Source organism: Colossoma macropomum, unplaced genomic scaffold (assembly GCF_904425465.1).
Source record: "Colossoma macropomum unplaced genomic scaffold, Colossoma_macropomum, whole genome shotgun sequence".
NCBI classification, from domain to species: Eukaryota; Metazoa; Chordata; class Actinopteri; order Characiformes; family Serrasalmidae; genus Colossoma; species Colossoma macropomum.
Window position 1 is genome coordinate 10,175,144 of NW_023494787.1, and position 27,908 is coordinate 10,203,051.

General features: G+C 39.5%; 1 protein-coding gene across 2 annotated transcripts in view; it reads right to left on the minus strand.

The window, feature by feature from the left end:
- The window catches only part of LOC118805343 (forkhead box K2), a 30,594-nt gene extending 10,751 nt beyond the window's left edge, over positions 1–19,843 (minus strand). For both annotated transcript variants that reach the window (XM_036566072.1, XM_036566071.1), the window contains exons 1-2: positions 19,310–19,843; positions 2,459–2,650 (exon numbers count right to left, since the gene is read on the minus strand). In XM_036566072.1, the coding sequence (XP_036421965.1) occupies positions 2,459–2,650; positions 19,310–19,611 (494 nt within the window). In that variant the 5' untranslated portion in view covers positions 19,612–19,843. The remainder of the gene's footprint in view (positions 1–2,458; positions 2,651–19,309) is intronic.
- Between the last annotated feature and the right edge of the window lie 8,065 nt (positions 19,844–27,908).

Below are 27,908 nucleotides of genomic sequence, written 5' to 3' on the forward strand. Positions count from 1 at the left end.
AGACAAATTTTCTCCCCAATTTAGGCATATTCAATTCCATGATGCTATCAAGCTGGGAGTCAAGTGATTCAGCCAAAAAGGGACTAAGCTTAGTGAGAGCTAAGTGAGGAAGACACTGAGCAAGCAGTGCAGATGGGAGTAAAGGGGGGAGAATGGGCCAGAGGCAGAAACCCTGCCAGCTGAGACGGCTGCCATACAAGTGTCTCACTGGAAGGTTGGGGTGGGGGTGTGGGGGTGTAAAAACAAACAAACAAGAAAACAGGCACTCTTTCTACTGAACTCCCTACTGCTACTCCTCATCCACACATGCACATGTCTCTTCATGGCCTGCAGCTGCACTGATGATACAGGCTTCAAAAATGCCTGATAGAGAGGCAGGAACCTCACTGTTTTTTCCTGTTCCTAAGTAACGGGAGCAGCTCTGGGAACCCTAAGAGCTATTTCATGCTTGTCACTTAGAAAAGCTACAGTGGATCCTCCATATGTAGCATTTTAAACCCAACTGGACAACTCAGAGTCCTGGGTTCCGATTAGCACAGGCACGGTAGCACAGTGGATGGAAAAAGTGATAAAACTGACTAGTTCACTCTGGGAGTGACATAGATTCATTAAAAAAAACAAAAAAAAAAAAAATTACTACAGACTACAGAACAGAGATTAACTACAAATATGTAACAGTTTAACATCTTACTGTAGGTGTGTTGGAAAGCATATATATGTTTGTGTATATCTTGAGGTTAATCATTACCACAATGCTGGTTTTACAATACTAATGTAGCAGGAGGCATGCCCCTAGAGTGTCAGGCTACATACAGCTCACAAAACGTGTGCTTTCATAAAAATGAGTGAAAATATCTGTTATTAATATGGCTTTTTCATTTTGAAATATTTAATTGTGAAAATGTCGAAAATGGTGGAAAGTGGCAAAAAAAGGCAAAATTTTGACAGATAAACGAAAAACAAAAACAAAAAACAAGTAGGTCTACATTAAAGTAATGAAGTATCAAAATCTAACACTAATCAAATCTGAATTAAAATGGGAAAAGGCTGTTTGTTCCCTTTGCTCTCCTGTGCTGGTCAGCGCAGATGCATTCAAACAGTTTGAACAACAGCAGATGAACATGGTCCACTGCAGCTATGTTCAATATGGCTTTATGAGCATACATGCTTTTGAGCATTAATGGATTTGATGAATAATAAAGAAAATCGCAACTGAGTAACTCAATATCTTTTAGTGATAAACCTTTTTACCTCTCATTTTGAAAGTTGTTACTGCAAACACATGCACTGGTTCAATCTGCCTGGGGTTTTTATGGCTGTTACTTCTTTAAAAAAAAATATAATAAAAAAAAAAAAAAAAAAACACCAACACTAAAGCAGCTTGTGTGCTAATAATGCCTCCCTGCTGGAGAAACTTCAGACTGCTAAGGGGGGAGTCCCAAAGCTATGTTTACGTGATTTAAATATTATAACAAGGTGTTTTCCGCCGTTATAGTGGAGGCGCTCGGAAATTCATCTACAGATGCCTTTGAGAAACCATGAATTATTATATTTTCATGACTTTATAACTTTCAAAATTTAATATTGGGCTCCCGAGTGGCGCAACCGTCTAAGCGTTGGCCCTATCATCAGGAGATCGCGAGTTCGATCCCTGGTGATGCTACAGCCATCCGTAGCTGGGAGTCCAAGAGACCACAATTGGCCTCGCTCTCTCTGGGTAGGTAGGATGGCCTCTCCGTCTCCCCCCATCACTTAACGCGATGCTAGTCAGCGCAGGCGTCTGTTAGCTAACGTAACAGATCTGGCGGTTGGCGCTTTCCTCCGAGCTCGTTCAGCTGTCCAATGACGTTGCGTGAGCGGCAGTTTGAAAAGAAGCGGTGGCTGGCTCCACAGGTCTCGGAGGAAGCCTGTGTTAGCCTTCACCCTCCTAGCGTTGATAGTATCGTGTGATTGGGGGAGTCCTAACTAGCGGGTGGAATTGGCGACGACTAAATTGGGGAGATAATTGGGTGAAAAAATAAAAATTTATATTAATTAAGTTGTTTAAAATTAAATTTGTTCAGTTCAGGTCTCTTAACCAACAAGGTGATTATTGCCTTTGAAGCATCGTCAGCATTATTAAATAAAATGGCAAATTTTATATTATATTTCAAGTTATTTTATTTGAGAAAGCTTAAGCTTCAACTCACATGATATTACTGAGTTTACTTCAATGTCCACTTCAGAGCTAGGGTCTCCACACAAATTATCAGATGAAAGTGTTGCACCACCTTGCCCCCAAGCCCAGTTTATCCGCTGACTGCAGATACTTTTTACAGGGTTATCCGAATAAGAGGTTTCTGTTACCGCCACCGGCCTTCGTCCCTCATGCACATAATGTTTTTGCATCGCTATGTGCTGTGGCACAATGTACTGTTACAGCCCTATTATCCTCATATATCTACCCAGGAGTATTTACCTGATGGTTCCTGTGGGGGAGGGCAAAGGGCTCATCAGGTGAGCAATGTTGTCAGGGATGTTTATGGACAGTGGAGAAATTTGGGGCTGCACTGCCTTCACTGGAGACTCCGGTTCCCTCTTCTCTTTCTTTGTGCTGGCCAGCGCTGTGAATGTGATTTTTATGCTAGTGCTGGGGAACCGAAACGTACACCTAGAAGAAGAGAGGAAGAGAGAGATTCAGTAACATATCTGGATACCTCAAATATATCATTTGAAAATTCAGACACAAATAAAAGCAGAAAAAGAAAGGACACGGATGTCCTAACAATGATTTCTGCACTCCAATCAAAGAGCCAGAATACCACCAAGATGCTGTAATCTGTGTCAGTAATGTGCCCATTTTTTTAACGAACTTTGTAAGCACTTCTGTATTAACACTGGTTCGATACTAAACACCTTAACAGGAATACTGGCATGATTGCAAGCAAATGAATTATGTGCATTAACTTACACATTATCCTTTCTTTAAATAAACAATTAATAATATTTGACATTGACTTGACATTCAAACTGTCCTCTATATTTCAACACATGCTATGCAAATAAAACCTGTTCAAGAATTTACATAAATAATACCTTAAAAGGAACACACTTTCACACTATTGACAATGAAAGCTTAGCGTTATATAAATTCCTTGGAAACCTCTTTTATACAACATGTTTGTAAGATCAGTTCTTATTTTAATGTGGTGTTTTGTGTATGGACTAAATAAGCAGGACTGAGAAATCCTAGTAGAGTATGAACACCAGCAGTTAGCACATCCATATTGCTAACATTACCAGGATGTAAGCATGATCATGTTTCTAGTCAGATTAGCATTCCCATTCACTTTTTGCCATATACATTTTTAAAAACAAATTGTCCCTTTAACAGGACTAGTTATTTAGTAAATCCTCCCAGAAATCTGTTTTATGCTCTTCCACTTGTTCACAACACTGGTGTAGAACAGTGTAAAACCATGAAATGAAAGAACTCAAACTGTCCACAACTCACTACCTGGCCAATATATAAAAATAATTACCACAATATTTGCTAATAAAAAAATCTTGATTATATATCCAATTCATTCCAATATTGATCATATTGGAATGTTCTCTCCAGAGCTAAAGCTCACTTATCTGCTCTAGGATAATGTCCAGTCACTTTGGTTTATTGTTTTACTGCAGCAAATCACCCTGAAGCATGACAGCATCTACTTTCGGTTACATTCACTCAAGCTACACTTAACGTAAAGTAAATAAGTAGAAGCGGAAGAGCCATGGAGCAAATAGAGCTAGGATCACAGAGCGTAGCAGAGAGAACCAACTGGCAGCTTCTTAAACTTCTTGCTTTCTCTCAAACAGAAAAAGCTCACTACAGGTGCGCACCCACACATTTCATAAAAAAAGTTTATCTAACTGTTTAATAGTAAATTAGTCTGGTCTAATTCTCTTTCAGTTATTTTCCCATCATCTTATACACACTGTCATCAGGTTACTTGTCCATCATCAACAATAATCGATAACATCACCCTATCACCCAGGGCTATTACCCAAGCTTTTGCTCACAGGAAAGACCAGAGGATGCAGGTACAAGCAACATCTCACATAAACCACTTAATAGCGATTCCTTCATTTGGGGTAGTTGAAAGACACTGATCATTAACTCTTCAGTTATGTTCTATCATTAGAGTGGTGCAACAAGTTTGGAGATATAGGGCCTATAACGGCAACTTGAACATTTTCATACCATCGAGCAAATAAATCTGAACAACTTGGGTTGCTGTTTTGAAGTGTCCTCCACATTTAACACGCACACCTGATGGTGAGATCACCCGATGGTGAGATCCATGATACTTCGCATTAGCACTAGGAGGGTGTTTGGGTATCTTGTTCTTTCTGCCTAAGTCTGTGACGTCAATCGGTAAAGACACAGTCTGTAAAACTCCCGCCAAATCCAACTCAACAGCTCTGACATTTGAATAAATATTTGATTTGAGCCTTAACAGAACAACTCGCAGCTGCGCAAGAGCACCATGTTTTAGCATATTCTTTGAGCTGCTCTGGGTGGCAGGTTGTTAACAAGATGGAAAACTACTGTGCCAAACTAAATACTGACAATCTGATCTTACAGCGGTAGCAAAAAGTACACCAAGACTCAAAGCAAAGCCCAGTGAAGAACACAGTCCACGAAACACCAAATATCAAACATTAGATATCGTCAACTATGAAAAATCTAAAATACATTTGAGAACATGCATTTAAAAGGAAAAAAAAGAAACCATGCTCTCCAGCATAGTATTTACAAACACAGTGCCATAGTGTCCAGACTGCTTTGTTTAGTTCTGTGTGTAGAGGGAAGACATTGCCTAGTTTAGAGATGACTTCAGTAACAAGGCTCTGGAGGGAGTGTGTGTGCGCATCTCTCTTGAGGCAGTGCTAAAATTAACCATCCCTTGATACTATCGTTCCCTTATAAACACTAAGAGAGGCAGATGTAAACAGCTGGGCCAGTCCCTTTTACATGAACAAAGGAAAGCAATAGAGAGTCATGTCATTAGACAAAGCTCACAAGATTTTATCACGCATTCACTGCACCTATACTGTACATTACTGAAGATACCAGCTTAGAGCGGATTGCACTATGAATAGCAAAAATGTTACAGTATCTGTTAACCAAATCATCTGAATGATCAAGCAAATTGGATCATAAGTCTGAATTACACATACTATAAACTGGCTACTTCCTAAAGTTGGAGGTCCCGATTACAAATCTGAATGAACAAGCCTAATTATGCTTATTTTGTAACAAAACATGTCGTTAGTCAGTGTTGTACAAGGACTGACATTTATAATATGCTCAGAAAAGAGAACTGTGACAAAATTTATCAAGACATCAATAAAATATCACACTGCCCAGACCTACATGACGTGTGCAATGTGCAGCTGTGTTATACACAAAAATATAGAGATTAGCTTGGACTCAGATCAGCAGATACAACAATTATGATCAGGATGCTGAAATGGCTGTGTTACTAAAATATGGCTTTGCTGCCAATGGCAGTGCTGACCCCAGCTGGAACCTCATTTTTTCTTCATTTGAATTTCATTCAAAATATCATACTAATATTGAATTGTGAACCCAGTAATGTGAATCGAATCAAATGGTTTGCTGAGTGTATTGTTACAGCCTTAAGTGATTTATTAAAAATTATCAATCAAACAGTACAATAATAATGACTTGTTACTACAGCAGCAAGCTCCCTGTGACGTGGTGTAAGCTCACTGCCACACAGAGAAACAGTATTTTTCATTCATATTCTTAATTTAATATTGACTTGTGCAAAAGACTTTTCGAACAAATTGGATTTATCGATAAAACACTGGATGCAGTTTTTTAACACACTGAAACCTTTACATCAACCCAACATTCTTTCAATTTTAACCAAAACTCTCAACATGGGAGAACTGCATCCATCAAGTAATGTCAACAATTTTTTGGACAATGCAGCTCATATGACAATCAGTAAAAACCCATTCTGGGCAAGGGGGGGAAAATTAACAACAGCTCTCACAGGAGTGCTACAGAACTGCTCTATAACACAACTTTCAAACACAAAGCTGCAGCTTACAAGAGCTGTTATAGTGCAATGATGATCAGTGATCTCAATAACAAACCTGCAAGACTGGATAACCAATGCCTAACAGAGACTGAGGTGGGTCTGTAGAATCAAATCACAAAAATCTGGCTCAATATGTTGTGAAAAACAAGGATCCTTTCATATCATTCCCTGGTTTGGAGGGGTACTGATTACTGTTTGTTCACTGTAAATACATTAAACATGTTTGTATAATAAATACATACCTGTTTCTCACATTAAATATAACTTGTCTAACTACTCTCAATGCTTTACACTGAGTGGTGACTTTCTCTAATCCCAATGCCTTTGCACCCATTCAAGCCCTCTGGCAATGGATCACTGAAGGAGAACAGACTTTTATCTGCAGGGGAAGGGCACTCAGCATCATGCCCTCCAAACTCTGCAATATCCCGCTGCTCAGTGACTTTTCCTACAGGAATAAACTGAAAATGTATCAGTTTATACAACACTACTGCTTTTCTTTAGCCCTCTCTAAACCAATGGATGTCCTAATTTCTTCACTGTGTGAATGACCGCCATCCACCTCACGTCAACATACCGGCCAATCAAGTATCTGTACAGCTGCCTTCAGCCATCTAATGCTGACACATTAACAGTGCAACAGGGCCAAGAGTTAACAAAAAAAACAAAAACATCCAGACGTTGATGTAGGTTAAATGGGAAGCGAAGTACACTAACACATCCCTAAGCTCTCCTGCCAATATGCTAAGAAATACCCCATAATGGGGACATTTTACTTTTTTTTTCCCCAATTCATTATGCCACCACTCATGACGACTGCAAAGAGCATAAAATAAATAAAATTGTAATTCAGTCTTTCTCTGATGCGTTAACATCATTTACTCCATTGTGAGAAACAGGCGTTTGTGTGGGCATTTATTTTGCATGCGTATTGCTAAGTATAGCTGTGATTACCATGCAAAGCTCAAGATGCTAATTTCTGCTAGTCTGATCACAGTTATTCAATGTTTTGTAAGCATCAAGCTAACTGAGCTTTTCATAGCAGCTCTCTAGATTAAACACAGACATCTGAAGCCTGCAAAAGACATTCAATAACATTCTTTACTTTGGACGTTACAGCTTGGATGTTGCCTGTTTTAGTACAGATTTAAACTCCAAAGCCCCATTCAGACAGGATTCGGACAGGTGGGGTAACACCAGTTTACCACTGGGTGTCTGTAATATTTGAGCGATTTGCACAGGATAAGAAATTTTGATATAAATGACAGAGAGGGATTGGCTACTCAATTTACAAGCCACCTTCACTCCACAAAAGAGTACAAAAGATGTTAAAACATTTGATTTGACATTACTCCACTTGGCCTAACCATTTACCTTACCATCTTAAGTGAATGCAGTGTGTCATTAGCATCGCCATCAGCTTGTGAATTCAAAACAAAGTCAGCTTCTCCACCAAAAATTACGCACACGTGAGACAGGATAGTAACATTGTATACTGGCTTGATTTTAGTCCAGAGAACAGGCTGAAGTCATTTGCCAGCTGCTTGTTTGAATTTTCCCGTTCCACCTTAAAATGGCGCAGCAGTTGCATTCTGGTGCCTCAGGCATTATAATAATAACAACTGTCGTACCATTTAAGGTGGAACGGGAAAATTCAAACAAGAATGTCAAACAGCAAGTGTTTTTTCGAGCGTCTCCATACTTAAGAAACTCCTTTTCCACAGGATACGACAGCGTTTTTACTGGCATGGGATTATTATATAATGAAGTTATTTTAATGCCTCCTATTACAGAAGGTAAAAGGTGCCAGAATCTTTACGGAGCGCACAGTTGGTAAAAAGGACTGACATGACACATTCAGACAAGACTAAAGTCAGTGAGAAACGCTGGTAATAATTTTAGCCCACCTCTCCATATAAAACTAATCCTGTCCAAATAGGGCTAAAGCTTGTCTCTAACAAAATCTGATCCAGTTAGCCCACAGTAAGCCTGTTAATGACAATGTAAAAGAGTTTGAAATTTAAAGGGAACCTATTACACTCATTTTCAATGTTCATAAATTTTATTTTTGGGGTCCACTAGAATAGATTTACATGGTTCAATGTTCCAAAAACACATTTTTCTCATACAGTACATCTCTATTCACCCTCTATCTTAAATGCTGCATTAAAGCTCCTGTGTCTTTAAGTCCCTACTCCACTCAGTTCTGAGTGGTCAACAGCCAGAACAGTTAAAAGTGGTAGAGGCATCCTGCTACAAGTTTTAATAGCTTCAATGTGAAGGTAGTGATTAAACTGCACTGACTGTAACATTGCAATCGATGAAATTTAATGAAGCATGCACAATTTCGTCAAAAAACAAAATTCTCAGGGCAAGTTTACACCCATAAATTGCTGTATTGTCCCAACATACTTGTGCCTATTTCAAAATAATTTGGAAAATAGGTTTGTGGTGATATTTCATGAGATTTCATTAGTGAGGTCTGAGATTTACACCTTTGCTCCACACAACGCATTAGTCTTTGGTGAAAAAACTGCATTGCTTTACCCTGAATTAACATCTAACAGCACCCATTAGATTTAATGGCATTTTCATATTTTTATTCACACTTCAGGTTTGAGCTTATGCAAGCTTGGGGAGCAAGTGGCCCAAAGGATATTTCAGATCTGGACATTGAGTTAATGCCAGCCCCCCACGGTTGGCATTAACCCATTTTGGTCCATAACTGCATGGTCTCGTCAAGAGTGAGGAAGTGTGCTAGAGATTTTTCAGTGCACAGGGAAACAGCCTGGCCTGTCCTTCAGCAACTACACTCACATGGTTGGCACAAGCCTGAGAGTGTGAGCCTAGTGCTGCACTTCATGCCAAGCTCCTACGGACCTGGCATAGATTCTGCGAATGCGGATGCAGAGAGACACACACAGCGATGCTCACTTCAACGCAAATGCAAACACACACACACACACACGCAAACACACACACACACACACACACGCAAACACACACACACACGCAAACACACACACACACGCAAACACACACACACACGCAAACACACACACGCGCAAACACACAGCCTGAAATATATAGGTTCCAGGTCAGGAAATAACTTTTTAAGGGAAATATTTGCCCTCAATGACTGAGAATTAGATCAATTTTATACACAAATGGGGGCACTTTGCAAAATATTTAAAGTAATAAGTTCAAACAACTCATTTAATCTCAACTGCAGGAAATGTCCAGCGATGCTCAGTATTTCATTAGCGTGACAGTGACATTCACAGTGACTTTTCGTGGATCGCCCAGCAGACCACCTATGAGAGTCAAGGTCTCTTAAGCTGGCGGTACACCTTCAATTAACTTAATGATGTCAACTAGCCTATCAGAAGCTTCTAAAGCCACAATATAGTTTTCAGTAAATTTTGCAAGCTATTTAAAAGGCACAGTCAACTTGGTGTATGTAAATTTCTGACTTGATATAGTGAATTGTAAGTGAAATAATCAGTTTGTTGGCAAAACTGTCATGTACAAAATAAATATCCTAAACAACTTGCTAAAACTATAGTTTGTTGCCCTGGAATCTGTAAAGGGGATAAATGGGGAGGGGATATGTAAACCTATGACTTTATCTATATTTATTTGCTTTTGTAGCCTTTATAGAAAAGGCTGTTATGATAACACACTGTTCCTCAGCCTTTCAGTGCACAAAATGTGTGAGAAGTTCTGATGTAAGTAGTTGTTGGTACATTTCTTTTTAGTTTGCACAATAGTGATTGGTGCTTTTGTATTTTTACATTTTGCTATTTGCTTAAAAGGAGAGGTTAGTTAGATTCCTGTTTACACATTCTCAAAAGTCTGTACTTGCACCACATCCAGTTAGAGGAACATTATTTTAACAATAACTCATTTCTGTTTCCGTCGTTGCGACATTAAACAGCTTTATCAAACACCATTTCATGTCAAGATCATACAGCCCTACCAACCAGTACATAGAGATTTATAAATATAACAATCTTTCCCCAACACTTTCACAGACAGACACCGACAGAGACACACAAAGATTGTCACGCCCAGTTCTCTAAACAGTAACGCTGCATGCAGAGGGTGACTAAGTTCATGGTTTGGAGCCAGGAAAAGGCTGCGCTAAAACATAAAGGGGAGAGTCACTTATCTGGCTTTTTTTTATTACTCCTTATCTCTAAGAGGAAAGCACAGGAAGTAAATCTGTCCACTGCGTTCCAGCTAATTGAGGCATGAGTGCCGTGCATTGTATATCGTTTGTTAAACGTTATAGTGATACTGGCCTTGGTAATAATGATACTGCAGCTGGATGCAATATCAGGAGAGTCTTTTTACTATGTTCTGTGAGCATCCTGACCATCAGAACTCCAGATGAGTTTTTCTGTGGGTGTTCTGATGAATCAGGCTATTCGTGTAATTTTTTTTAGACCATCTTTAGCCAAGTTGCATTATTGATTCTCCAGTGCATTAAAAGTATTTACAATTAAGTACTTAAAAGCCCAAGTTCCAATAAAGAATAAGTAAGCTTTGTTTTTTTTTCTTTCTTTCTCAAAACATATGTGACTGATTAGAGTAGAGAGTGCATTACTGGGCTGTGGCTGCAGAATACCTACTTGCTGACTTTCGTGAAAAGGCTGGTGGTACAGATACACATTATTACTGCAGCAAAAATACACATTCAAGATTGGAACAATCTGAAATTCAAGATATCCGACTCCAGAGATGCAAAATAAAATAGTACAGGATGGCGTGAATAAACTTACTGGCATTAAATACTTGTTCATATTTCAAGCAAGCAAATGCTTGTTCTTTGAATTACCCTTAAATCTAACAATATTTGAAGCATTTTTAGTCGTCCATGTAACGAAACAGATACACTTCCATACTAAGCAATGCTTTGGTCCACAGCAGCTGTGCTAGATGCTCAGCTTAGGTCCATTACTTCCAAAAAAACGTCATTCCACCATGATATAAAGCCTTGTATTGCAAATTTTGCACCAAACATTTTTCTTGTTGTGTGATAATTTAAGGTGCTTCCACACAAGTTTTAAGCATCTCTGCTCAGTTAGTTTCAATGAGAATGTGGTGCAGTTTATTGCACATTGAGGTAAGGTGGCTGGATGTCTGGTATAAATTTATGATGCAGTGAACTAAACCAGATGCATTTTCCATATTTTTTTTTGATGACAGCAGCTGTCCTTTACATTAGCCACATTTACATACAGCCTAATAATCCGTTAATAATCTGACTAATAGCTCAATCAGAATAGAATAAGTCCATGTATACACTACAATCGGAAGTTTATGCTTTGAACATTAAAAGACAGCGGTGGGACGGGCGTCCAGCTTGTGTGTCTTAGAACACGACGTCTTCCTCTCACCCTTCTTTAATAAGTACATGTGATGTACATTTTTCTGAGCCTGACATTTTTATCGCAATTAAAAACACAAGCGCGCCAACTGAAAACTTCTCTCACTCTGACTGGACTCACGTGAGGTTTGCTGTCATGGTAACGTTTACTCTAAGTGGTACTCCACACATGCGCGTCATTTTGGATCGGATTACTTGTAGTGAGCATGTAAACAAAGATTTTCCATTTTATTGTTGAATAGAGTGAGCATATAAAACACCTCAGTGTTAACCTGTAATCAGAATGTATTCAATCGGATTGGCAAAAATCTTTGCATGTAAACACAGACATTGTGTGAAAATTTCATGACGAACAGACCAATAGAAATGTCCCAAATTTACCTGGATAATAATAATAATAATAAAAAAACTAATAATAATAATAATAACAATAACAATAACAACAACAACAACAACAACAACAACAATACTGTATTGTTTTATTTATAACACTGTATTTATACAAAAACAAACAAAAATACACTTTCATTTGTGGGTTTAAAGAACGCATGGTGTCAACCAAGATTTTAAGTGCAGGAGAAAGAGAATTAATACCATATTTGGGGGGAAAAAGCATGCAGGACATCTATTTAAAGCATCCACTTAAATCAATCATGTTAGTCCAGATTACTGTGGCATATACAGGGATGAAAAGAAAAAGAAAGAAACAAAGAAACAAAGAAACAAAGGAGATAGTTTTGCTCTCAGTCCTCAGTCCTGTCTTTTTAACTAAAGAAAGGGGTAATATTTCAGGAAATGGTTGAAATTAATACTTGACTCTCCTTTGTTTGTGTGTGCATGCTTTTAAAAAACTAATAAAAAACACTCCTGGACTGAATAACTCCAAACAAGTCCAAACAGGGGCCCCTTTTTAAGCACCAAAAAATCAAGACACACCCATAAAATAAGCAAATGTCACCCAGCCCGTCATGAGTGGCTGAAAACACTTTTCTTACGTGTTGCTTGTTTCTGATTTCTAGCCTCTCCACTTTCAGTGCTATAGACACACATTGTGACTGCAGCTCTGGGGGGAGGCTCGGCCTTCACCTACTTTTAAAGCAGACATTGTGTGACCACACTGACTTGGCAACCACGAGGCTCTTTTTAGCGAAGGAATGCTCGGCTTCCAAAACGCTGCATTCTTCCCAGTAGGTGGTGTGTGTGTGTGTGTGTGTGACTGAAATGAGTGTGTACACACACAGCCTTGTTCAGGCTCTCTCGCATACACTCACTCTTTCTCAGCAACACAAGAACTTCTCGTCAAAACAAACACCCCCTTTCTTATCAAGATTAGAGGTGTAACAATCAGCAAAGCTCACAATACAATTTGATTTTTGCCCCATGATTTGACACATGTTCAATACTGAAGCTATAAAAAATTTCAAACATTCATTTTGCTTTTTTTGGTCAGAAAACAGCATATATAAACAAGACTACAGCGCCTGACGAAAGCAAGATTAACACAAACAGGTCATTTTCTTAGAAGTAGGGATGCAATGATATCGGCCTCATTTGTATCCATTTGCCTAAAAAAGATTAAATAAATAAAATTTGGCATTGGACAGATCTTTAGGCTTTACAGAAGTTTCAAATCAATATTTATCGTACAGAAAACCAGTGTTTAGGTGTCGCTAGGTTACTGCACTAAAATATTGGTATTTATTCATTTTACAGCATTGGTAACCCTCCGAAAATAAACAGTATATTTACCCATAATGCTAATCCAGGTAGGTGTAGTCTTGATTCCTACTCAGTATCAGCAGTTATGTAAATAATATTGGATATCTGCATTGGCCCACAGTCCCTAAACCTACTGAGGCAATACTGATCACAGCAGTGCAGACAGGAACCAGACATCTGCAGATAACAGAAAGCTATTGCACGAAAAGGTAACTTTGTTTTACCAATGTTTTGAACTAAGGTTTTGGCCTAAAACACTTTTTAATACATGGAAATCGACAGTTTTGAATTGCAAATAAAAAGGGCTATTTTTGCATTGAAGAAACCACAATCCCCAGTTTCTATCACCACTACTATAAACAAATCTGAGTCAGTAAGTTTCTCTACAATTATCCATTTCATTTCAAACCATTTTGAAAGCATTTATCTCCAAGTCAGTGATTGAATGAGGCAAAATTGTTGCATAAAAATCAGTGAAATTCCCCTTTGAATACACACAAAAAACAAAAACGCTTTCAGTTGCAATATAGAGGACTGAAGAAATCTCAAGCAAGACTCATTTACCTGGTTGTGGGGAACAGAGGACAGCATTCAAAATTAGATTACATCTGATCACAACAATAATGATTTACAGTGCATAGTCAATAATAACCAACACCTCTCAGTCAACACCTCCCAGCTCCCTAGAGTTCAAAAACATTGATTAGAGTTTTTCCTTAGAAAAAATAATTCTCAGCAAAACTGATTGTATAAATCTTTCAACATCTGTGTCACGCAAACATCAGCGTAACTAAATATTCAAGTTGTGTTTCAACTGGCCAAATGGTTCGTCATTCTGGAAACACTGACTAAATCACTGGTCATTCAGCATATGCTGGTAATTATGCTTTCCTTCGATCGCTGGAGGCTCCAACTCCACTGCTATTGTTACTGCTTGGCTTTCTTCATCCAGTACACATCCAGTTCCAGCCAAGGAACTGTGCCAATACACACTCTCTCACTGCTTTAAAAATGAGAGAGGAAAAAAAGCAGGTTTGCAGCAGCAATGCACAGTTGCCAAGAGACGGAGAGTGGAGTGGATTGTCTGTACACTTTCCCACGTTTCCACATTTTGACTTCCGCTGCTAGGCTAGACCATAAAGCTCTGGTCTAAGACTACCCTAAACTATAGTTTACACAGCATTTTTTCTCTGCTGCCCCCCCCCGCCCCCACACAACTCCCAACTAAAGCCAAAAATCTAATTTACACAGTTTCCCCACTTACCACAAATGTAGTCAATTAGCCAAGACTATGTTTGCTCTCTGAAGTTTGCTATAGATTTGCACTGTAGCTACAAGGAAAATGTAGCAATGAGCTTAAAAACATACAAAGTGCATGTCTAAACCATCACACAGTTGCCTCAAACGACATTAATTTCAAATGGACTTGCTTATGTGGTTTCTGACACTGTAGAACATAATGTGTTACTGATGTTATCTATAAAACTGGACAAAAGTACAAATAAAATTCAGGCTTCCAAATGGCTGTTAGTACTGTTTTCAGCTCTGGACTGCACATGTTTTTTTAAGGCAACAGTACGACAAATGGATGATATCCCACAGTATGTCAAACAGAGTCTTACTGAAAATGCTCAGACCAAGTTTGGACTTTATACGTGTCTGAAAAGCCAGTTAGAGCTTCAGAGACAGAAGCTTAATCTAGAGCTAGACTACTAGCAAGTTCTTCTCAGTTCAGAGAGCTTAATATTTGTAACCCCATCATTTGAGGCAGTGAGATTAGGCCACAGACAAGCTCTGCATCAAAGTTGTACGATATGGACAGTAGCATTACTGCAACTACACTGCTACATCCTAAGATTGTTACACACATCACAATGCATGAAGAAAAAAAAAAACCCACTGACAACGATACATATAGAACACATACATTGTGATTGTTCAGAGGACTCTATTCCATACTGCTGTGTTTTGTTAAACGTTATCAAGATGATTGGCCTCACAGAAAAGATACATTCTGTAGCCACACACACACACACAACATACAATCCAAGTGCACAGGAATGTAAGGGCTGTAGGTTTTGTAAAGAAGTTAATCACCAACAATTCCCACTTCTTCTGGCTTGCTACTGACTAACTTGCTGTCATTGATGTTAAAGATTAATGGCCATGTCTTCCAAGCTGAGATTAATCCAAACACTGGCTTAAATGCTGGCTCACCGCAACAAAAATGTCACTATTCGTGTTTAAAAACACATCGTCTGAATACATCAACAATTAGCAAAGTTATTAACCTCATGGGTCAGTGCACCATCTGTGCTATTTCGACAAAAACTAACACGACTAAAGTCAAGAAACCTGATGTAGGATCAACTCCCACATCCCTGTAAATGTATAAAGAAATTAAAAGCAAAAGTTATTAGAAAGTGGTGCTCTTTCTAAGGCAAGTATAACTTCTGGGTCCTCAACTATCTTTCACGAATTAGACACAATGTTTTAACACTGCAAGGCGATTTCTTCAAAAGGCCTGTGCCCACCATGGATAACAAAGTTGTCCTCGCTGTCTTGGATTCAGAGTTTGATGTAGGCCTGTCATGACCATGAAATTTTAGTTGACAATTAATTGCCATGTATATAATAGTGGTTGACAATTGAATTTTTTTTTCCCATCGTATATAACTATTTAAGCACAGATTGGCTCTTTATCGATCTTGCTTCCGAGCTGTCGATACTTAGTAACTGAAACTGATGTCAACTGATGACAAACAGCTCAAGCTCAAATAAACAAACATTACTCACCACTGCCATCTAAGGGTTTTGTAATAGTAAATCAAAAGTTAGAATTTTTGTTGTTTTCCTAACAGCCATGATATGGCTTAATAAATGCATTTTCTGCTCTCTTTTATTTACATTTATTTACATCAACCAATGAATGAAAACATACTCAATATACATTCTGTTCATTGACAAAAAAACAGAAAATATAACTGTTGTATAATTGCGATCAGCTCAAATAATTACAGTTACATAATTATGACACCCATAATGCCCATGTGAAATTCATTGTTTTTGTGGTGTCAAAACACATACAACACACCACAGCCCAACTCACACTGAAGGTAATGGCATATTTTATCCTAGACTGTTTTTGAATGAGGCACAGAGCAGCCAACCAGGACAGAGGTCATTTGCATACATCTGTTCTAAAGGCACACCACTGATAAAACAAAAACAGCCTCTTTTTATTCTAAGGGCTAAAGAGGTTGGCAAATGGCCATGTAAAATGAACCTGAAATACAGCTGTTCTCGTACCTAAAACCACAGAAAAGTCCCAAGTGAACCTCTGGGAAAAAATACAAGAAGAATGTAGAATGAGAGCACTTTAATGGTACATGCTGCTGAAAAAATATTTCATTCATGATTCACAGCTAAGAGCAGACACTTGTACTTCCTCTCTAAATTCTGTGTCAGCATGTGTGCAAGAAATGCTTATTGGGCCCCCAGCAAAGATAAAGACCCCCAAGGGACAAATGGACGACACCTCTGCCACACCCACTTCCCAGTTTGCCTTTCACGGCATGTAGCCTTATCTCATGCAGTTGGGAGGAACTTCTGTTTAACATAACCAATAAGCTTCAAAACTACTGAAACAAAGCCTGACTACAGAGGACCTCAAAGTGACCTCACATTTAAGTGGACATTCAACAGTATGTGCAAAAGGAAATAACACTACAAGTTCCTGAGTCAACTACAGCGTATAAAATAATGTGCACTGTATTTTTAAGGGACATTTACCTCTACAGAAAGAAGACAGTGAGATTATTTTTGTCCTTAGCTACAGTAACTCATTCAACAACGTCATTAAGTATTTTAAGGTTTAGTATAATAAAGACCTCATCAACAGTGATGACATTCTGCATAATTAGTAGCCATATGAATTTTACTGGTTCTAAATGGTAGTCTGAGAAGCAAACGCAAACAAATTTGGACTTTCTTCAGTTCTGAAAAATGAGTAGTCCGATGTGATCAAAACACTGAATTTAACACTGAATTTAACACTGAACCGATTTTGTAGTCATACGGTTTAAGCAATTTGAATTTTTTTTCAGATCTCTGCACAGGCAAGCTCAGGCAACAACTGGACCAGAGGAAATTTAAAATTATTATCCAACATGGAAGTGATGAGTTAAGTCAGAGCACCATAGCTAACTCAGCCTAAGAGTTGACTGTTGATTGGTGTAAAGGGTGGGGGTGACAAAAAGAACTTGCAATAACAATTATGCAATCCAAGAGCAAAATTTCAGACAATACCACGGCTGGAGAGCATGACTTTACAGACCATCCAAACTCAATTATACAAACAAATTAGTTAACTGCAATTTGTGATTATCACCTTAGTTCACCCAGTCTATTTAAAGATCTCAGCAGCTATGGCTGCAGAAGCTCCAGTGGCCTTGGCTACCTATACAAACAAAAAGATGAGACAGACTAATTCAGGATTAAATGCTCTTTGGTTACTTAATTGATACTGTAACCATAACAGATTTTTGCCTCCAGTTCTGACAGTGCTTTATCTTATATTATACTTAGTAATATAATCAGTTAGCCAGAGTTTATCTGTATGTCAGCTAAATCTGTCAGACTATAGTTTTAAGTCGGCCACGAACACTGTTCATCACGACATCAGAAAAACAGCTGCATGACTACGTATGATGCTTTCCTGTCCATTACCTAAGAAGATAAGTTATTCTTGTTCAAACAGACCCCAGAAACTGGTCATTTAAGAGTGTATCTCAACAAGCTGGGGAGACAAGATGTAACTAATCTTACCAGGGCAGGTAAGAACATGATGGATTTGAACAGGATATGATGTCCATGACCCTGCTGCTGTTTTCACTTGCAGTTTTCAGAGGCCTTGAGACTGTCTGAAAACAGCCTCGTTTATTTATTCTGTCAGACTGACCTTTGTCGTCCTCACGTTTCTCAAAACCAAGCGAGGCACAAAAACCATGTGTGCACCTTTGCATTTCACCTTCCCCAAGTGATCTGACTAGCGCCAGGATCGTAACAGTACTATGAAAGAAGCCAGCCAACCTAGAAAAAGCTTTCAGTGAGATACAGTATCCAGTGAATTCACATCTTACCCCAGTGAATAGTGAATGTTATGCTAAAAGACTGCATCACTGTGCTGAAAAGCAAGGATAGCGATCTGTGGTTTCATGGTTCAAGATTTGTTTTGCAAGCTCACTGCAGGTTAGGGGCTGTTTATTATTAGTAGTATTATTGAGTAATTCGGCTCATGTATAAGTGGCTTGGATAACGTGTCAGATACACAAGCAGTAAACAGGAACAGACCAGAGAAGGAACAGCCTTAATTTAACCAGCAACGAGGGGTCAGAGGTCAAAGTAACAGTGCAACATATGCTGGTTAACAATTCAGCCATCTTCAGTTATAGCTACAACAACAACCAGTGCATGAACATACAAACCAGAAACTCTGACTTCACGTGTGTGATGGCGGTTTTTGTGTTTAAACGTGTATGTGTCATTGTGTTTATATACTATATTTTGTTTATATGTGAGACAGTAGTGTTTGAAGACTGAACTCACATGGCTGGTTAGCAAACACTGCAAAGCAAACCAGATTGTTTACACTGTGTAAAACGGTAGGGACGTGTTGGTCACCAGCTCAGGAAGCTCAAGAGAGACAATTTATGCATAAAAAACGAAATTGCATGATTACAAATGACACACAAAACGTTTTCCTCCTCACGAATGTTTCGACTTGTTTGGCTCACTCTGTACTGTAACCGAACCGCAGCGTTAGCTTCCTAGCTAGCCAAGGCATTCAGGCGATGTTTACATGCTTCAAACTGCTAACGTTACGCTGCTGTCTTGGTGGGGGTCTAAACATTATATACGTTTATCTAGCCGTAAACAAGTTAAACTGGTTTAAAACGAATCTTAAAAGTGAAACTCATACTGTAGGCTGCAGAAACAAACACCCTGCATGGCGTCCGCGTGAGCTGCAGCACGTGCTCCACGGAGCTCCAAAACAAACAGACAAACAAACAAATAAAGAAAACCGAACAACACTTACATCCGCGGTAGCTGCAGTGGGGGAGCGCCTCGCCTCAGAAACACGCCGTCCACGAACACCCCGTTTTTGCCGAGGCAGCGCAGGTAGAAATCCCCTCCTCCGCCGCCGCCGGAGTCCTCGCCCGCCGCGAAGATCTCGAGGTGCCGCCGCGAGATGAAGCTGGAGTGTCCCATGCTCACGTCCACGGAGCCCTGCGACGAGTTCCGACCGATGGTCACCGACCGCTTCTTCATCAGGTATTCGAACTCGCGGCCCTCGAGCCGGGCCACCGCCGGCCCGGACAACCCGCTAACCACCGCCATGTTAACCAACGGGACTCGGGCGGCGCGTGACTGTCCTTTCGAAGCGCTTCGAACGTGGAATGACGGGTTTTAACGGCCGACCTTTTCGTTCGTTTTTAACGGTGGAATTTTTCTGAAAAATACATTCAAATTGTAACGGACAAAATTTTGAAATAATGACCGCTTAACGTTCCACACGCACACAGCGGCTCGACCCACCGCCGCGCTACAGAGAGAAAGGGAACGAGCAGCAGCCAATCAGACGACGGGAAGGGGCGGGATCTGCGTGACTGGCGTCCCCGCTACCCAATCAGCTGACAAAGTCCTAATGCGGTCATTCGACGGGCACCAATGGGACGAGCGACAGGGGCGGTTTCGCGATGGTTTGAAGGTCGGTTGCCCTGTACATCAACACGCATGTGTGTGGGGTGCAGATAAAACATGGAATAGGAGTTTAAAAAAAATCCGGGATTCGGATTTATGCCAAGTCACGGCAGTGAATTGACTTTAGAAAGGGAATATAACCCGTCGTAATTATTTAGTTCCATACGTTTAAATTAAAATTATTTATTGTAATTTTCAAACGATAATACTTCGACTTCTACTCAACTACAAAGTTATATTTACATGATTAGGAAACTGGGGCGTGACGTTGTTTTCACATTTCCAACTAATGCACTGCTTAAAATACACTTCATTTGATATGCAAACATTGATATGCATGCACTAATTAATAATACAATTCATATTAATAATAAGGAGAAGATCAAGAAATAAGTCCCCACCAAAACATAAAAAGTCACACTAACCCACTATATGTCAAATAAAAATGATATGATAATGATAAAGATAATGGTAACATGAACACTTTACCATAAAGTGGGTTTAATTTCTTTCTGTTAGTTTAAATTCTGTTCTGTTGGTTTCAGCAATTGAAGTGGTTTGCTTTTGTTTACATAAATACATTTACTTTTCTTGAGTCATTATTTCATTGAAGCCAGGACACTTTTGTTCCAGTGTGGTTTAAGTTTGCTGTGCTCACTTTTAAGACGTTTTGCATTTTGAGCAAGCACATGTAAATAACCTCTAGCTCTGGTTTGTCTTTCCCTACTTCAGTTCTGAGTTTAATGCCAAAAATGTGGACGATAATTTTTCAGGGCCGATTCCCGCATCTCCAGCTTTAAAATATAGTCTAAAAATCAATATTATTTCTAGTGGATGAGTTTGATTCGTCTCTAGAGTCTATCATCTTCCAGAAACTCCACTCCGTGTTTTCGCGGCGCCTGCCTCTGCAGCAGCTGGAGCGCATACCTTCGGTACCCACAATCCCCAGCGCCGGTGAACGTGTTTTGGCGAGGTGAAGAAAATGTTCATATGTGCTCGAGAGACGCGCTTCGAACACGATTCGGCGTAGTTGGTGAATCATATCAGTTACAGCTCTTCATTCCTCGCTGTTTAAGGCAGATTTTCTTGGTAGTGGCTCAGAATCGAGTTATGGGCTCCATTCAGATTGAACATGTGCTTCTTTACCGGTGACGTCATCCGGGCTGATGCCACGCCCCGGGTGTTTGTAAACAGAGAGGAGCGCGCGTGGGGTTGGGGGGTTGAGGTTGTTGATATGGTTGTGGGGGTCGGAGGGGGGAAGTGTTTTGGATGGGGGTTTGCAGGCGATCGCACGCAAGTGTTCACACCGCATGACAAAAGATCAGTTAGTATGAGGTTATTGGCAGCATGAAGAAAGTTTTTCAGCCGCTTTGGTGGCATCAAAAGCGTGAAACCACTTTCTTTGCTGTTCTAGGTGCGATTGACACGTTATGCAGAAAATGGGCTACTATATGTAAGCAGTGGTCGAACTGGGGAAAAAAATAAGGGGGATGGTGAGTTCAAACAGCGTGGTGCGGAGTGGAGACTTAGTTTGGAGTAAAGATACATCGCAAGAAATTGGATGTGTAAATCTGAAAAACTGACAATTAAAATACAGTGTAATAGTGATATAAATTAAATGAGGAAGAGATGCAAAGAAGGGGAGGCTGTTTTAAAACGGATTTATTCTATCTGTCTGTCTGTCTGTCTGTCTATCTATTTATCTATCTATCTATCTATCTATCTATCTATCTATGTAATGACATCCCCATGCCTCCCCTTCAAATTCACTTTAAATAGAGTGCTATAAAAAAGTATTTGAGCCTCATCTTGATCTCCTCCATTTTTGCATATTTGTCACAGTTTTATGTTATTACATGATTACATAATTTACTAAAGCAAAAAGTGCATTTATAAGTGTATATAACAATTAATACGTATACACACTTATATTGATAATTAAGTGTATATAAGTATTAATGTAAGTATTTATACCCCCGATTTGAGAAGAAAAGGAACATTCAGACATTTACTGTATGCATATATATATATATATATATATATATAGTATATATCTTAGTATTATTGCACTATTCATGTATGCACCAACAATTACTATACAAGTGTACTCTGCATACTTATCATTCTGTGTGGAGTCTGCATGTTCTCCCCGTGTCTGCGTGGGTTTCCTCCGGGTACTCCGGTTTCCTCCCACAGTCCAAAAACATGAGTCAGGCCAATTGGACATGCTAAAATTGCCCCTAGGTGTGAGTGTGTGTGTGAATGTGTATGTCTGTCTGTCTGCCCGGTGATGGACTGGTGACCTGTCAAGGGTGTATCCTGCCTTCCGCCCAGTGACAGCTGGGATAGGCTCCAGCACCTGACCGCGACCCAGAAGGATAAGCGGTTTAGATGATGTATGTATATGTATGTATGCTGCTCTCACAGGACATACTACCTCAGTGTACGCTCTCCACTCACTCTATATATATTTATATTATATTATATTATATTATCTATATTTTTTTACCACTATATACCGTCCTTCTGCGCTTTATATGTAAATAATACCATATTTTGCACTTCTGGTTAGATGCTAGCTGCATTTCGTTGGCTCTGTACCTGTACTCTGCACAATGACAATAAAATGAAATCTAATCTACTCTAATCTAATATATACACATCCGGTGTATATATACACAGATCAGGCATAACATTATGTTATGTTGTTTCTACGCTCATTGTCCATTTTATTAGCTCCACTTACTATATAGGTGCACTTTGTAGTTCTACAATTACAGACTGTAGTCCATCTGTTTCTCTGCATACTTTGTTAGCCCCCTTTTACCCTGTTTTTCAGTGGTCAGGACCCCCATGGACCCTCACAGAGCAGGTACTATTTGGGTGGTGGATCATTCTCAGCACTGCAGTAACACTGACATGGTGGACGAGACGATAGCTCATCTGTTGCTGCACAGTTTGTGTTGGTCATCCTCTAGTCCCTCATCAGTGGTCAAAGGACGCTGCCCACAGGATGCTGTTGGCTGGATATTTTTGGTTGGTGGACTATTCTCAGTCCAGCAGTGACATTGAGCTGTTTAAAAACTCCAGCAGCACTGCTGTGTCTCATCCACTCAGACCAGCGCAACACACACTAACGCACCACCACCACATCAGTGTCCATGGGGGTCCTGACCACTGAAGAACAGGGTAAAAGGGGGCTAACAAAGTATGCAGAGAAACAGATGGACTACAGTCCGTAATTGTAAAACTACAAAGTGCACCTATATAGTAAGTGGAGCTGATAAAATCGACAATGAGCATAGAAACAAGGATCATAATGTTATGCCTGATCGGAGAGAGAGAGAGAGAGAGAAAGGGAGAGAGAGAGTTGTATGGCACTAGAGAACACTAGGGAGCGCTGTTGCACTGTTTTTACATTCATGACCCTGAAGTGACCTGGACGATGGGCAGGTCTTACAAGGGCTATGTGGAAATACTTTTTATACAAGCACTATAACACGCACGCAAACACGTGCCTGTATGAGAAAACATCTTACAATGTAATGGCAAAATTGTACTTTGGCATTTCTGATAGTGAAGCTTTAGGTTTACTTTAAGTCTTCCACTTTTCTGCCTGATTCCATGATCTTCATTATGGAGAAACCTATCCAGCCTGCAGAGTGTTCAGTTATTAAAAGTTAGAGTTTAGAAATCAATATCTGACACTCCAGAATGGCTGCCGCATAATTGCATCAGAAAGCTTTTAGTGGTCTTTTCTGAAAGCCTGTCTGAACTCATGGTGGACGCTGGACCCGAGAGGAACATTATGGCTTTCTACAGGATTATTACTCAGGTCCTGAAATGTTTTTAACGGCCTGTTCAGGAAAACATGGTGTTGATGGCTTGGACTGCAGCTCACATATTTTGCATGGGAATACCTCAATGTTAGTTTCCCAATCCTACAGCCTGTGAACTTGAATTGAGTGTAATAGGAAAGTGGTTGATTCAGTTGGTGTTGAATTGAACTGAATTCGCCGTGTTTAGATGGTGTGAGCAGGTTGCTTTGCTGAGTACAAAACAGCTAATTCAGCATGTGTTCCTTGTTTTTTACATTTTAGAGGGGAAGTGTAAGTGAGCAAGGCAGAACGAGAATGAGGGGAGGGGAGAGAGAGAGAGAGAGAGAGAGAGAGAGAGAGAGAGAAATACAGTTTTAATTGACAGAAAAAGAGATGGAAAAACAATGACAGCTACTCAGAAAGGAAGAGACAATAAGATAGCAAGAGAAAAAGACAGTAAGCAAGACAAAGAAAAATGAAAAGATGTACACAGAGAGATAAAGTAAGCAAAAAAGAGGGAGACACAGTAAGAAAGATACAGTTAAAGATAAAGAGAGGAATACAGTGAGAGAGAGAGACAGATACACTCAGATTGAGACAATTGAAATGAATGAGGTAGAAAAAGAAAGATAGGGAGAGACAGAAGTACAGAGGTATGGTAGGAGAGAGATAGTAACAGATATAAATAGAGTGAGAGATAAACAGAGTTATACAGAGATACAGTGAGATAGAAAGATACAAAGAAAAAAGGGGTAGAAAGAAATGGATACAATAGGGGAAAGACAGATGGAGTAGGAAAGAGAAAGAGAGAGGTACAGAGTGAGATACAGTAGAGAAATAGAAAGATACAGTAAGAGAGAAAAAGAGAGAAGAAAGACAAAGTAGAAGAAAGAAAGGTGTCTGAGAGACACAATAAGAGAAAGATAGAGACAGAGATAAAGAGATACCGATAGATAGATAGACAGACATACTAACTGGTTTTGCCACCCTTGGCAGCAGGTGTAGCCCCCTCTTCTTTGCTGAATTATTTTAATTCAGCTACATTGAAGGGTTTTCCCGCATGAACTGCCCATTTAATGTCTTGCCACAGCATCTCAATGGCATTCAAGTCAGGACTTTGACTCGGCCACTTCAAAACCTTACTTTTGTTTCTTTTGAGCCATTCTGAGGTGGACTTGCGTATGTGCTTTGGATCATTGTCCTGCTGCATAAAACAACTGGGCTTAAGCTTCAGGTCACAAACTGACAGGCGGACATTCACCTTCAGGATTTTCTGATAGGAAGCCGAATTCATGGTTCCATCAATTATGACAAGTCATCCACGTCCTGCAGAAGCAAAGCAGTCCCAGACCATCACACTACCACCACCATGTTTGACCGTTGGTATGATGCTCTTATGGTGGAATGCAGTGTTAACTTTATGCCAGATGTAATGGGTCCCATGTATTCCAGATAGATCCATCTTTGACTCATCAGTCCGCAGAATATTATCCCAAAAGTCTTGAAAGTTATCTAGACGTTTTTTGGCAAATGCAAGAGGAGTCTTTGTGTTATTTTTGGTCAGTGCTTTGCGTCTTGCAGCTCTCCCATGGATGTCATCTTTGCCCAGTGTCTTTCTTATTGTGGAATCATGTACATTGACCTTAACTGAGGCAAGTGAGGCCTGTAGCTCTTTAGATGTTTGTCTGTGTTCTTTCATGACCTCCCGGATGAGTTGTTGATGCACTCTTGGTGAAATTTTGGTAGGCCAGCCCCTCCTGGAATAGTTTAAAACTGTTCCAAGATTTCTCCATTTGTGTATAATGGCTTTAATTGTGGTGCACTGGAGTCCCAGAGACTTAGCAATGGCTTTGTAACCCTTTCCAGCCTGGTAGATGTCAATGACTTTGTTTAGCATTTGTATTTGAATTTCTTTAGAACTTGGCATCATGTGCTGCTTTTTGAGACCCTCTAGTCTGCTTCACATTGCCAGACAGGATCTATTTAAGTGATGTTTAGATTTAGCAGGTCTGTCAGTAATCATGCCTGGGTGTGGCTAGTGAAACTGAACCCAAAAGTCAAATGAATTTGGTTAACTGGTTGATTATGTAGCTAAGGGGGCAATTACTTTTTCACATAGGGCCAGCTGGGGCTGAACTGAATTTTTCCTTCAATAAATGAAATCATCATTTAAAATCAGCATTTTATGTTTAAAAGGGGGCAATTAACTTTTTACCTCACTGTAGATAGAGAGCGAGAGAATAAGAGAGATAGAGTAGAAGAAAGAAAGAGGTGTATATATAGAGAGATATATAATAAGAGAAAGAAAAGAAACAGAGATACTGTAGGCAGGACAGAAAGAAAGCATTAAGAAAAAAACAAAAAAGAGAGATACTGTAAGAGAGAAAGACATGGTGGGAGAATGAAAAAGATATACATAGAGAGATATGCAGTAAGAGAGAGAGGGAAAGAGAGATACTATGAGAGAGAAAGGAAGAAGAGAGAGAGGAAAGTGATACGGTATGAGAGACGCTCACCCACATATATAAAATAAAGAAGGTCTTGATTGGTGGTCAGTGGTAAAGATTAAGACCATTTTGTTTTTTTCGCTAACAGTAGTAGGCTTGTATTTAAGATATGCTCTAAATCATAAATAATAATACAATTATATAATAACCATCTTTTTCCACACCATCATGTCTGCCTTCCAATCTAGTAATGACTGTCAGTGGTGCAGTACAAATCCATGAGTCATTCACAGTATGCGAGTTCAGTGGATTTAAATACATACTGGAACATCCAGTCTGGCAAGTTTACAATGGAATCTGAACATCATTCACAAACTTACTCTGACGTAAGTGAACAATCACAACTCATTTTTACATTTGAAAGATTGCTTTTATTCAGAGTGACTTACAAAATGTGCAAAATCTTTCTTCCAGTCAGTTTATTAGAATAAACTAATGGTCACTTCTAATTTACGTTAATAGTTCCTATGCATGAAAGCTAGATTTATTGGTCATATTTACAGGCTTGTTTTAGTTCTTCAGGTTTTCACGTGTACAAGTTTAATCACACAAAACTCCAATTATGAGCATAAAGTGCTGGTCATATTTACAGTAGTAACAACAGTAGCTTAATCACCAGCAGGGTTTTGTTTCAATTTCCCAACAAACACCCTAGAGAGTCTTTAGGTCAGGGGTGCCCAACGGGGGGTCTTGGAGATCTACCACCCTGGAAAGTTCAGATCCAACACACCTGGCTTTAATATTCATATGCACCTGAAGACCTTCACACCTTTGGATCAGGTGTGTTAGATGTGCTTGGAGCTAAACTCTGCAGGTTGGTAGATCTCCAGGACCTGGATTAGGCACCACTGCTCAAGGTGTATCCCAAGTCCTTGCGCAGAGTTGATGAGTCCTGAGGTGGCGTCAGAACCTGTTACCTAAACAAAGAAACATACGTGTGAAGACCCCAAAATATTAAGGACCTCATTTTTCTCAATAACAATCTTCAATGTGGCATATTTAGTAATTACTAAATGCACGTCGTAATTGGTTAAAGCTACTAGTGTAAACTAAGTTCACACTAGTTTCCTCTCAATCCAAATGATCAGTCAAGACATGTTTGTCGTCTGAAGTTTGCTTCTTTAGTTTTGCACTGGAGCTATAAAGCTAATGTAGCTAATGAGTAATGGAACCTAATGTAAAGCAGTTAGCATTATGCAAACTGCCTGCCAAAGGCATAACATACCATGTCAAATTGTTGAAGTCAGCATGAACTGAAAATCACAGCACCTATTTCCAAATGAAATGTACCAGGGAGGGTCTCTGAGCTAGCTGAGCATTTTCACTCAGTAATATGTGGAGATGGTGGGAGTGGGAGATGAAACATGGTGTTATTGGTTAATAATTTTTCCCACCTGCTGGTGCACAGTGACGTAATCAAAACTCAGAGAAAGTTTTCAAGGCATGTAAAATTCACTACACTTAAAGCAAAGATGATGAGAAAGTGAAAAATCTGTCATTTAATTGAGATGATATGATGAATCACGCCTAGTATGAGCAGAGATATAAACTAACAAAGTCATTTAATTTCAGGTTGACTTTACAGAGGAATTACAGCATTTTTTTATAT